This window comes from Vespa mandarinia, chromosome 11 (genome assembly GCF_050613455.1).
Source record: "Vespa mandarinia isolate Hongniang chromosome 11, ASM5061345v1, whole genome shotgun sequence".
Classification (NCBI taxonomy): domain Eukaryota; kingdom Metazoa; phylum Arthropoda; class Insecta; order Hymenoptera; family Vespidae; genus Vespa; species Vespa mandarinia.
In genome coordinates, this window is record NC_140820.1 from 1,941,793 (window position 1) to 1,955,000 (window position 13,208).

At 33.0% G+C, this 13,208-nt stretch overlaps 3 protein-coding genes across 9 annotated transcripts in view; 1 reads left to right on the forward strand and 2 right to left on the reverse strand.

The window, feature by feature from the left end:
* Positions 1 to 908: 908 nt before the first annotated feature.
* Positions 909 to 2,876, reverse strand: Snx3 (sorting nexin 3). Its single transcript, XM_035866005.2, has 4 exons — positions 2,496 to 2,876; positions 1,586 to 1,681; positions 1,318 to 1,442; positions 909 to 1,199 (listed from the first exon to the last, which is right to left on the reverse strand). Exons 1-4 carry the CDS (start codon positions 2,658 to 2,660, stop codon positions 1,094 to 1,096), a joined length of 492 nt encoding a protein of 163 aa, XP_035721898.1. The 5' UTR covers positions 2,661 to 2,876; the 3' UTR covers positions 909 to 1,093.
* A 530-nt stretch (positions 2,877 to 3,406) lies between these two features.
* Positions 3,407 to 10,647, reverse strand: Nmdar1 (glutamate ionotropic receptor NMDA type subunit 1). Of its 6 annotated transcripts, XR_004838117.2 has the most exons (18): positions 10,380 to 10,647; positions 10,120 to 10,309; positions 9,744 to 9,995; positions 9,435 to 9,629; positions 9,228 to 9,328; positions 8,929 to 9,102; positions 7,548 to 7,661; positions 7,041 to 7,188; positions 6,748 to 6,958; positions 6,515 to 6,649; positions 6,170 to 6,327; positions 5,670 to 5,904; positions 5,362 to 5,510; positions 5,091 to 5,248; positions 4,817 to 4,989; positions 4,410 to 4,663; positions 4,260 to 4,335; positions 3,698 to 3,760 (listed from the first exon to the last, which is right to left on the reverse strand). XR_004838117.2 is itself a non-coding variant. In XM_035865953.2 (17 exons), the coding sequence occupies exons 2-17, from the start codon at positions 10,282 to 10,284 to the stop codon at positions 3,518 to 3,520; spliced, it is 2,859 nt and encodes a 952-aa protein (XP_035721846.1). In that variant the 5' UTR covers positions 10,285 to 10,309; positions 10,380 to 10,647; the 3' UTR covers positions 3,407 to 3,517. The 6 variants fall into 6 exon arrangements, 4 of the variants coding, with proteins under 4 accessions (XP_035721846.1, XP_035721845.1, XP_085516399.1 ...); XM_035865953.2 differs by lacking the exon at positions 4,260 to 4,335 and having other exon boundaries at positions 3,407 to 3,760; positions 9,441 to 9,629; XM_035865952.2 differs by lacking the exon at positions 4,260 to 4,335 and having other exon boundaries at positions 3,407 to 3,760.
* Positions 10,648 to 11,913: 1,266 nt separating this feature from the next.
* The window catches only part of Sln (monocarboxylic acid transporter silnoon), a 4,549-nt gene continuing 3,254 nt past the window's right edge, over positions 11,914 to 13,208 (forward strand). Inside the window, exons 1-2 of one of the 2 annotated variants that reach the window (XM_035865957.2) lie at positions 11,914 to 12,716; positions 12,809 to 13,208. The exon at positions 12,809 to 13,208 is cut by the window's right edge and continues 67 nt beyond it. In XM_035865957.2, the coding sequence (XP_035721850.1) occupies positions 12,562 to 12,716; positions 12,809 to 13,208 (555 nt within the window). In that variant the 5' untranslated portion in view covers positions 11,914 to 12,561. The other variant, XM_035865955.2, reaches the window with a different exon arrangement.

The window sequence follows — 13,208 nt, forward strand, 5'->3', positions numbered from 1 at the left end:
CATTATTTAATTACTAATTAAAAGGAAAATTCGTATTTTAGAATATACACATAATTTGTACATAAATTATTTGGGGAAAAAAAAAAAAAAAAAAAAATATATATATATATATATATATATATATATATATAGATTCGTACAAGTTGTCCATCAAAATATAATTGGTAGAAACAATATTAAAACTCAAGTGTAGAAACATTATAAACAACAAGATATATTACAATAATTTCATTGCTTAAAAGTGATAATATGTTTTGAAGTTGCAAATTTCCAATGAAAGTACGAAAGTGCAAATTTAAATCAACTAACGTTAATTATTTCTATGCGTTTGCACCTTTCTACCGAGCAACTTGTACATAAATACCTTTTTCTTTTTTTTTTATTTTATTTATTTTATTTATTTTTTTCTCTCTTTTTTTTTTTTTTTTCTTTTTTTTTTTTTTATTATTATTTTTTTTTTTTACTTCCACAAGCCATATTTTAATGAACAGATATTTGTGCACCAAAAATTATGCAAAAAATGTAACAATGCTCTGGTGCTCTCTCTTTCTCTCTCTCTCTCTCGCTCTCCCTCCCTCTCTCTCTCTCTTTCTCTCTATATATATATGCACAAATTCTGTCATTTTTTTTTTAATATAGTGATTCATCTTCGTAATTCTTTTCTTGCCTGATGTGTAAATTATTATTATATTTTCCTTTATTTCTTTTTTGTTCTCCTTTTTGAGATCGTGTATAGTTCTCTTATAAAGATAACTAATATTTACTTTTGATAAAAGATCCTTCGCGAATTTTACAAAACCGATTTAAACGTAATTATTTGAAAACTGAGAAACTTTATTGAACATCACAGCACTGAAAAAACTCATATATTATAAAATATATACATATATATATATATATATATATATATATATATATATATATTTGTGTGTATGTATGTGTGTATGTGTATATATATATATGTATATATATATATATATACAGAGAAGGATCTCTTTGAATCTCTCAATGAAGCATTATTAAAATAATGAAATATGGCTTAAATATCAAAGACTGGGTGAAACATACTTGCGATTTGTCTTAATATTATTACTTATGTATTACGTATTTTCCCAGGTACGTAGTTCTTGTCTATTACAGGTTCTTGAAGAAACAAATGTAAACATCGCTCGTTTTGTGCCAAGGGATGTCCAGCTATTCTAAAACGTATAATATACATATTTATAAAATCTCTTTGACTTATGCTTGACTCATTATTATTATTATTATTATAATTAAAAAAAAAAAAAAAAAAAAAAAACATTTCATAATACTTACTTATTAACAAATATCTCTAAACCTTTCCTTCGATCCTCTATGAAATCTTCCTCAAAAATTCCATCATCTCCTCGAAATGGCATTTGACGTTTCCATGCCTTTCCAGGTAAAGGCGGTACAACAATCTGAGCATTCAAAAAAAAAAAAAAAAATAAATAAATAAATAAATACATAAATAAAAATAAAAAGAAGATCATGTTACATAACATTTACTTTATATTAATATCATTGATCATTATGATTAATAATTTTTAATAAATTGACATACCTTGCTGTCCCTTTCCAATTCGTTTCTAAGCCATTCAAAATCACTGTATCTTCTTCTGACTGTGGAGTCTTTGACTTTAAAGACTGGTAGGTTTGTCTTTAAAATAAGAGAGAGAGAGAGAGAGAGAGAGAGAGAGAGAGAGAGAGAAAGAGAGAAGAAAAAAAAAAGAAAGAGAAAATTAATTTTAGAAAACACTAAAGAAATAAGACAAGAAGCTTTTAAATTAAGGATAATTAAGATCATAATACAATATCAGTTTGTTATAAAGGAAAGAAATAAAAAATATCTTTCTAATAATAGACAATAATTAATATAGACAAAAGCATCATCACAGAAACCCTATAAATAGCAACATTGGTTAAGACATCTTTAAATTTACTAAGGTATCCTCTAACAGAGAAATAAAGTAGAGAAATATAATTTCATTAAATTCGTTTATCTACTGTTATGTGATAGCGACTGATATCGTCGTTCTCTTGGGAGAGATATATATATATATATATTTGTATATGTAACGAAGGAAATATATACGAATGCAATTTATCGAAAAAAAATTCCAAAAAATATGGACGTGTCGAAATCGGGAACAAAGGTAACGAGTATGGATAATAATAATTAAAATAAAGTTTTCTTAAAAAACGTACATATATACATATATATATACATATATATATATGTATATATGTATGTACGTGTATGTAAAATTACTCGTGGAATAATTTTTTACAAAATATTCAATTTATATCAATGTTACTGGCAACGTTTCGGTGGATCTTTTTTTCCTTCCCTTTTTTTTTATTTTCTCTCTTTTTATAACAACGTGATATAAAAGGGACATATAAATCATAAAGAGCAATGAAAAATATTGAATTAATTTATAAAATATTTGTTTAAAATTTTTTCAACTTACTCTCATGCGAACTTCATAATCGGTATATCGTTTTTTACCGACGCCGTGTGTGATTGGATTAATCACATCAATTTCGAGAAAATTTGCGGGCGCAGCATAAGCGTCGTCCAATGTCTGTTTCTTAACGTTTAAACGCCTCGTTGCATCCACGGTAGTATCCGCCATTTCCTTAGCGAGAAAATTGATTAGATATTTAATGGCGAACCACCTACTATGTTAATTCGATATTCGTAGATAAGTAAATCCTTTTTCGATTGACAGCACTCTACAAGCTGACACAAGCACATTTGACACAATTCCTCGCTCTCGTGTGCGTTATGGCCGTGAACGAAGAGAAGATTCGATTTAAAGATGAAACTTTCTATTTTAGAAAACGCCATATTGATTCGCAGCGCTACGACGGTCAATCGAAGAACCAATGAATTTAAATTAATACACATTTTCATATGATACAAGAATATCGTTAATATAATATAAACAAAAAATCACGCGATCGAGATTAAAATTGAAGAATAAATTGTTCATTTTATAATATCAAACCGATCGTAAATTTTAACGAATGATCATTTTGAAAAAAATAAAAAAAATAAAACGTGTGCACTATTAATTTGTTACGTCGATAAATTACCGACCGAGTCAAGACAAGTCATTTCCTGGAATGATGCGCTCTTTTCAAAGATGTCGATTCCAAGAACAAAGTGGAAAATTCTAAAGCGAAGAAAATGAATTGATATAAACGATTAATGCAAAAAAGAAAAAAGAAAAAAAATATATATATATATATAAAAAAAAAAGAAAAAGGAAAGCGAAAGGTAATTATAACAATCAAAGAATTTTCTTTTATTCAACGAACGAGACCTCCTAATTTGTAACTATTAATACAATTCCATCAGAGTTCGTAATGTGCATTAATACTATGTATATATGAAATAGTTGTACATATTAAAAAACTATTTTGTGTGAGCACACACATACATATATATAAATATATATATATGTATGTATATATATATATATAATAATTAAACTACAAGATGAGATACATCAGCGGTGTAAACGGCGGGTGATAATCTTACGTCTTCAGAACGTGACATTGGTCGTTGACGTATATCACTATCTCCAGGCCATGCCCTTCCAGGGCTACGTGGTGCGACGGTGCATCTGGCGACCGTATCGACTGCTAAGCTGACGGTCGTTGGATCGTTCAGGCCATTGCTTTGAATTCTTCGTTGTGCAGCTATCGAAGCTCGAAGTGTTTTCCGCTTCTGCATAGATAAAATTGAAGGTTACGAATAATCTTGTAGGAGTATTTAAGGGCAAAGGAAATCCCTTTCGAAAAGAAAATGTTGTTCTTTTTTCTTTTTTTTTTTTTTTACTTTTCTTTTCTTTTTCTCTTTTTCTTTTCTTTATATGATTGATTTAACATTATGTTAAATATATATATATATATATATATATATATATGTATATATATATATGTGCACTTAGGATCGTCCGAAGATATGTAACAACGTTCGTCTTAATTTTGTATTTTCGTATTATTCACCTTCGTGCAATTATATTTTTATTTTTTATTTATCCATTTATTTATTTATTTATGCTCTCAAGACGATCCTACGTGTATCATGTCTCCTCGAGATGAGGGATAATAGTTTTATGAAATATACATATCTGCAACTAGTTTTACCTACAACTACTTCTTCATAATAATTTCTACACACTGTCAGTTGTGCAACTCGCTAATTATCACGTAATTATTATTACTAGGGTTCGAAGGGAAGTCCCCCGGGAAATGGACATGCCTCAGCGTAGCTACCTCGTCGTCGCTTCCTGAGGATTACTGACAAACACACATTTCTGAAGAAACGATGGAAATATATCAAACAACGAAATCGGCCGCCGATCGCTGTTTACCTCGATCGTTCCTCTCCATTTATCGGCTGCGTGCCTTGCCAGTTCCATTTTCTTCTGTTTTTTAGTTTGATGCCTCTTGTACGCCATCTCGATAATAATCAATCCGATACCACCGAAGATACCGACCGCGACCACTATGAACACTCCCGCCATATTTTGCAATCCGAGAGTGTTCGGAGTTTTTTCAAATTGTTCGCATTGTTGTAGATTCCCTTGGAGTATCCAAAGATTATCGAGACTTTCCATAAAACCACCTAGAAACAATCAATGGAGTTTCAAAGTTTACATTTGATGGATATATCATATACCATCGTTTTTTTCTTTCTTATTCAGTTAAAATTTCGCTTTTGATAAAATCATATTTCATCTATCTACTCTTATACTTGATGTCATTGCGTTGCTATTACTTTCATGAAAGTCTAAAATTGCCAGTGTCACGGCATCCGCCCAGGGTGAACCTTTCTGTAGGCCAATTCCGTAACCAGAACGACCAAATAATTCACCGGCAGTTACTAGCTCGCAATCCTGAGCTGCCTCGAATTCCAAACGTGAGCTATCCCAGATGAATGCCATTAATTTCCTAAATAAAGCATAAAAAGGATTTATTATATTGAACGCATTTAACTTGACGTTTAATTGAAAATTTATTATGGGATAGACCTCTAAAAAGTATACGCGTACCCAATTTTTATATCACGTATAGCATCTTCGGCTGTATCATAATTGTTAGCTTCCATTGTTCGATACATATTAGAGAGTTCAACTTGTCGCCTGAAATACATGTCCACTGCTGATCCCTTAACCGTAGCGCATGTTAAATTTTCCATAGTATTCCTGAGCTTTATAGTTATAAAACAAAATTTTCAAATATTATGCGTTTTGATTGTGCTGCTCTTTTTCTTTTTTTTTTTTTTTTTTTTTTTTTTTAAGAAAATTTAATACGTCTACTTACTCGAGCATCATTGATACCAGTCAATTTTGTTTTAGGACGTTCCAATACAAGGAAGGCAGCCAGATTAGCTGTATAAGATGCCACGATGATCATAGCAAATCCTGCCCATACCATACCCAATACTCGTGCTGAAAAACTTCTCGGAGTACCTAAACATAATAAAATGCATAACCATCAAAATCTTTTCTAAGTAATCATTTATTTTTGATCAACATTTTTACATTTTTTTTTTTATGTATTAGGATCGTCCAATCCCAATATATCAATTACTGTATTTATCTATGATATTAAGAAAGAATCGTATTTACCTTCTCCAATTCCACTGTTCAATAATACTCCCCATGCAAACCAAACGGCACTCGAGAGATTGAGGGCATCTTCCTCGGTGCCGTCAGTATTAGCTAGTTTGAACCTCCCGAAAGGTGAAAACCGGTCGAGGAGGTACAGAACTAGCGCCACTACGTGCACCGAAACCATCACCAGGATCCAAAGGGTGTTACTGAATGGTTGTAAGAAAGATACCAGTGTTGACGATCTGGATGGCTGGAATCAAACAAAATTTTATCGATCTAATCATCTATTTTCTTTCGTTTTTTTGGGAGGGGGAGGGGAGGGGGAGGGGAGGGAGAGGAATAGAATACAATGGGGGGAGGGGTTCAATGGGGTTCGATAGGGGTTTCAATGAGTGGAAGAGGATTCAATGAATTATTAATTCAATGGATATTAAATGTTTCTCTCTTTCTCTCTCTCTCTCTCTCTCTCTCTCTCTCTCTCTCTCTCTCTCTCTCTCTCTCTCTTTCTCCGATACCTTTTTTTCTAGTATAGTTATCCCCTGATATTTGAATGGCTTGCTGAATTCGATGAATTCAGCACGTTCAGGATTAATCGTCAATGGTGCAACGATCATATCTGCTCGTTCGTTCACCAATTCTCCGATTAGTCCTGTCCATTCTTTTTTCCCTCCGACTGTAATTAAATATTTTTTATGTTATACATATATATATATATATCATATATAATATATACTGTATAATATTATATACAATATTTATTTATTTAATATTAAATATTATATATAAAAAATTTATATATTTTATATGCATGTATGTATAATATCTATAATATATTAAAGAATTATTATTAGGAATCATACCTGAACTATTTTTAATAACATAACTGCCAAATTGACCATCCGGTGATAAGGCAAGATTATAAGTGAAATTGATAGTCTTAGATAATTCTTTCAACAAATCTACGCAATAACCTTTGCAACAATATATTTTCGAGTCTGTAAATCATATAGAAAAGGTTTCATTTATTTTTAGTATCGTTAATTAATTGTAAAATTAAACAGACACACATAAATTGTTTGATTAAATTGCTTACTCTCGTGATCGGTAACGTTGAAATGAGGACATGCTATTTCATCAGGCAGGCAATCAATTTCGCTTGCTTCACGTACGTAAACGAAAGGTTTCTCTTCAATTGTCAAAACCTTTAAGTGCGTTGGTATCATTAAACCTTCGGGTTTATTTTTTAAACGCCCAGGCCACGTGATATTCGATTCGTTCACTCTTAATCTCATTTTTGTTCCATTCTATTTCAGATATTAATACTGATTTTATTCATTTTATATATAATCTTAATGATAATTATATCAATATTTTGGATCTACTTACAGCTGGATAAAAGTATTGTCCAACCGAAACTTGCCGACTATCCTCATTGATGTTAATGATATCGTATTCAGCAAAAATACGATCGCCATTATCGTCGAAAGCAACTCTCCCAGTTTCTCCATGTGGTAAAACTTGTTGACGTATGTAACTAAATTCACATTATCGTAAATACGTACACTTTTTCTTTTTTTTTTTTTTTTTTTAATATTAACCTTTTAGCTGATATTAAGAGAGCCAATATTATGGCTGATTTGTTTTCTTGAATTTAAATCCATTTGCATTACTTGAAAAACGTGAAAATTTTGACTTTGGCATCCAATCTTGTATATGTTAATCAAAATACAAATATTATATAACTTGCATTTCAATGTGTTACTTTATATACAGATATGGAATAAATGCATAATTGAGGACACCGAAACACTGCGGAATTGTGGAAACACGTTTGAATGCACTCCAATGTGCAGCTAAAGGGTTAAATAGTAAAAAAATATAATAATCACGTACTCAAAAAGTTTCTTCCCAGTCTCCCATATCGATCCGGAATCACCGCAATCCTTAGGAGCACTTGTGATCTCTTCGGTTTCATTCATTTCTCGTAAAGCAGAGACAAAAGCATATCTGGAAAATAAGTGTTATACCCTTGACATCAGAAGGCCAATAATCAGGCCACTTTTTTTTTTTTTTTTTTTTATTATACTTATGCACACAACACAATTTCTACGGGACAACGTTTCCATGCAGTAACATCCATGAGAGAAATCAGAGAGTCCTTTGATCTGTAATCAACATCGAGACATAAAAGTTTCCTTATCGAATGATGCTCCCTCATATCTCGTTGATACCTGCGTGATAATAAAAGAAATATTGTTACGAGGTGCGCTCAAGTTTTAAGGTATTCTAAATTTTTTTTTTCCTTTTTTTCCCCTGAGAAATTATTTACATCAAGAAGTAGAAATTATTGTTACTTATCAATAAATGGTCGACCTGTATACGTATATATTTTTTTTTTTTACAACATCCAGGCCACAATTACATGATCATTGTGAACGAATTTTTTTAGGGGTTCTCGGTCTGTTTTGCTTATTGTGAAAAATTGTCATACTCTTCCATGAAGACAACACTTCTGTTCATCGAATGAGAACAGCCTTTCAAATCTTTGAAAAATAATTTCCGAATGATTCCTCATATTTTCTACTCACCTAATCTTGCACTTAATGATTTTTTTCTTGGCTTTTTCCAACGCCGAAGGATACTCTCTGTGTAATCGCTCATTTTTCAATTGTATCGCTCTCTTGCATGAACTATTTTTCAATGAACAAAACAGACCCCCCAAGAATCGTTAACAGCGGTCATGCAATCATGGCGTCGAATTTCTGAAAACATATATGTACGTGTACAAAATGACTATGTTGATAAGTGAGACAATAGTTTCAACTTTTTAATGCGTATGCAGTTTTTCCGGAAAAAAAAAAATTTGAAAACCTTGCAACTCGAATGCAACTCGTACAAAAAGAGAAAGAGAAAGAGAGAGAGAGAGAGAGAGAGAGAGAGAGAGAGAGAGAGAGAAAGAGAGAAAGAGAGAAAGAAAGAGAGATGAAACGATGTGCAAGATAAATAAATTTAAGATGAAAGAAAAAAAAATATATATATAATAAAATTATCAAGCTAACAAAAGAGTAAGGGATAGTGAAGATGATAAATTGAAGATAATCGAACGAAGAAAAATTTCAGCAATCACAATCCTTTCTTCTTTGTAGATTGGGGAAGCCCAGATGATCTCGAATTGTGTGAAGTGGAAGATTTTACCTAATCGTGAAACTATGTATACAGTTTCATGCATATACATGTAGGTGTGCCTATCGTGTGCGATCGCAAAAGGACTGACAGGCTGTCCTTGATGTGAGCCTTCTCTGCGCTCGCGTTAATTAATTTCAATCCAAGAAGACCTTCTGGTGCGTTAGGTGCATCCAATGCTTGCTCGGTAACAATCCAAACGTATCCAGCTCCGGTCATGTTTAATGATGCCGCATCCCTGAAGATTACTTTTGCATCTGTCTTCCTTTAAATTAAGCAAAGATTTTTTGTTTTGTTCTTTTTTTTTTTTCTTTTTTTTTAAATCATTTATTCTAACTTTATTTACATCGTACGATCAAACGATAATAATTGATTAATTAGATCACTTACGTTGCGTACATCAAACAGACTCTGGCTTGTGCGTTCTTCATATCCATCAAATGTTCCATAAAACTTTCAAGACCTGGCTCGAATTCTATTACGGATTCCACCTGTTCATTTTTATTTTTTTTTTTTTTTTAATTTTTAAAGGATTGAAAATTTTCGATATTAGAAAATGTTTCACGATAAACAAAAGAAAAGGATAAATGGACCTACGTGTACTTTGATTTCAACGTCATCTTCTAAATTTTGTGATGTCGTTTGGAAACGTCCGAGCAAAGCACGACCGTCGGTGTCCGAACTGTGTATGAAGATGATCTTCATGTAGTTAAAATATTTCAACAATTCTACCCACACATCGGCCTGATGAGAATATGGTGGGACGGTACGTAAGAAAGACACGTGAATATTCTGAAAAATAATTTTGAAAAAAAAAAAATATATATATATATGTCTGAAAGAATTAATTTTATATATATGTATATATATATATCCTAATAAGGTATGATCTAAAGATCGACGTACTTTATCGGAAAATGCTGAATCACGAGAGGATATACCAATTACAGGTATATGGTAAAAACCGCTGGTATAGGAAACAGCAGCTGGTGACAAATCACCTGTTAAAGGATGAGACACAACTACTGCGTAAACTTGCTTAGCGATTAGAGATTTACAAACGCTTAGAGCTGTCCTGATTGGATTGGAATCCATTTCGATGACAGTGTGTTGATAAGTTATACCCTTGTTCACGTATTGTGAATCAAAGTTCAAATGCTAAAATATAATTATTTAGGTCTGTTCCAGAGTAAAACAATTAATTATTATATATATATATATATATATATATATATATATGTATATATAATAATTAATGTCATAATGAAATATGTATGCTCACATCAACGGTGGCACCAAAATAATTTTTGCTTTCATTGTTTGAAAGGACACCACCGATCATGAATAAAGTTGGACTGTTGTAACTGGATGGTCTTGCGGCATGACTGTAGTCTTCCAAAAGCATCAGAAGACAAATCAATGCGATCATTTTACCACATTTTGCCATTGCAATGATAAACAAATTGAAATATCTAAGAAATGTTATATCGTATTAAAAGAAATGTAAGAATTTGCGTACACTTTAAACGAATCTTGACCTACCTTAACGTATAACTATAATCCTTGGAATTTTTCTTTTCTCTTTCGGAAGAAAGATAAGAGAGTGAGAGAGAGAGAGAGAGAGAGAGAGAAATAGATAGATAGAGTGGGAGAAAGAGAGAAAGAAAAAAGAAAACGAAATCAAATGTTGCAAAACTAAACGACGACGACGACGATGACGACGACGACGACGACGTACGAAGTTGTGCGATATGTTCACCCACCAAAAATGTTGAAAAAATTTTGTTAAACAGGTAGAAGAGTACTTGGGCACGGCCCAAGTTATAATGGCCCAAGTACGAGGGCAGAGCCAAGATCTGACCTCCTCTTGGTATACATTGATCCAGTCGGATGCTGCGCGTGAGAGAGAGAGATTCATTCCCTTTACCCCGACCCGTACCCTCACCTCCGCTATCGTAAATTCAAAGATTTTGGCACCAACTTTCAAATTCGTTCTCTCTTCGCACATTTCCTTCCCCTCGTATTCGTTTAATATGTTGCAATATTACAATAGAAATTTATAGATATAATCTATAATGATCATATATATATATATATATATATATATATATATATATACATTTTCCTAAAATATTGATTATGTCAACATAGACAAACATTGGTACCACAAGTTTCCACGTGGTCTTTCATATTTGGATAATAATAGTCTAATGGTTCCACTTAAATGCAAATTCTTATCTGAACAGACATATAGTTCGTAATGATAAAGTCGATACGTTAGTTACATGTGAGCTTTATTTGTTTCTTTTTATTCTTTTATCTTTGCTTTTCCTCTCTCTCTCTCTCTCTCTCTCTCTCTCTCTCTCTCTCTCTCTCTCTCTCTCTCTCTCTCTCTCTCTCTCTCTCTCTCTCTCTTTTTTTTTTCTCTTGTCATTTCTATATTATACGCTCCAATAACTATAATCACATACAAAATTATTAGAAATTATAGAGAAGAAATTGATGGTATGAAAAAGGTATGTTAAATAAATTTGAATAATCATGATACAAATATATATATATATATATATATATATATATATATATATATGTATATATGTATATATATTTAACATATATAATTAACATATTGTAATAATATATATATATATATATATATGTACATTAATTTGCATATTATTTTCATGTTCGTAGATCAGCTGGAAAGAAAATAAATGGAAAATCCGAAAGATGAAATTGACGAGTCCATTAATGAGCATATCCAAAAAATACTGTTTTCGAAGTATTGAAAGAAATGAAGAGGAATAAACAAAGTTTTTCAACACATGGTGATTCTGATCAGAAAGAAAGAGGGAGAAGAGGGTAGAAAGGAAAAGACAGAGGGAGAAAGAGAAAGAGAGAGAGAGTGAGAGAGAGAAGGGGGAGGGATGAGAGAGAGAAAGAAAGAGAGAGAGAGAGAGAAAGAGAAAGAGAGAGAGAGAGAGAGAGAGAGTGCGTCATTTCGTCATTTTGTACCTGCTACATATCGATCCCGTAGGTTTCCACCCCGTGGCGACCTCATGTGCGTGCGCAACCCCTTCCATTCCGTATTTACCGAGGAACCGTCTGATCGTGACAGAAGGAACAGTGGAGAACAAGAAGTTAAATGGTGAGAGGCATTGCTACTGGATTGACAAGAAGGCAAGATAAGGCAAGACAAGGCAAGAGGCAACATAGAATATTGGAAATTAACATACCGAAGAAGAAGAGTGTGTGTTTTAAAAAGAAAAGGTTCCTTATCGTTTGTCTCCATTGTATGTAAGAGAAAGAAGGAAAGAGTACAAATTAGAAAGGGAGAAAGAGAGAAAGAGGAAGAGAGAGAGAGTGAGAGAGAGAGAGAGAGTGAGAGAGAGAGAGAGAGAGAGCTTATGACGTATACGAATACATAGATCAAGTACATAGACGATAGTTAGGTAACGTATGTAGAGAAAGAAAGAAAGAGTGAGAACGAATGAGAGTGCGAGAGAGAGAGAGAGTGAGAGAGAGAGAGAGAGAGAGTGAGAAAGAGTATAAAATAAAAAGACACAGAAAGATAATTAGACAAAAGTTTTCTCTTTGAGTTAAGCTAAAAAGGAATAAAGAGAAAGGCGTAAGAAAAAAAAAAGAGTGCAAGAGAGAGAGAGAAAGAGAGAAAGAGAAAGAGAGAGAGAGAGAGAGAGATAAAGAGAAAGAATACGGAACTCCAATGTATTACGGTTCTCGTTTCGTCGAAGACAGTAAAAAATGTCGTTGCCACGGGAATGGAGTTTCCAGGATTCGTGTAGATCGGTCGACCGTGCGACGACGACGGTCGGGGGTAGTTGCGGTACAGGAGGAGAAGGAGCAGCGTCACAGGAGATGGTCAGTACGGCCGTCATCGATGAAAATATGAATCAACAGAATCAGCTGGGCTCCTTACTCTCGATTCATTCCGCTCCCGTATTTGATTTAAGTAATGGCGTGCCATCCCCTAAAAGGCCGGCCTCGTTGATGGTACAAGCCACTGCTACCTCGACACCGGTCGTGCCACCTCATTTACAAAGTCCACCGGATACCATCGAGGACGAGGATAATGAAAATCTTTTAACTATATCGAGTTTAACGGCTAGACCGTTGATAGCGAAATCGCGTGAATTACGTTCTTCTAAAACAACCAATTCGAAAATAGCGCCGAGCAAGAAAAAGAAGAAACCTAAAAGGAGAGATACCAGGAAACCAAGAAATCGTACTTATGTACCGTTGGATGGTGGATATGGTTGGGTCATTGTTTTTGGTGCCTTTTTCGTCCAATTTTGGGTCGCTGGCCTGGTCAAATCCTATGGCGTCCTCTATGTTGAAATCATGGAAACGTTT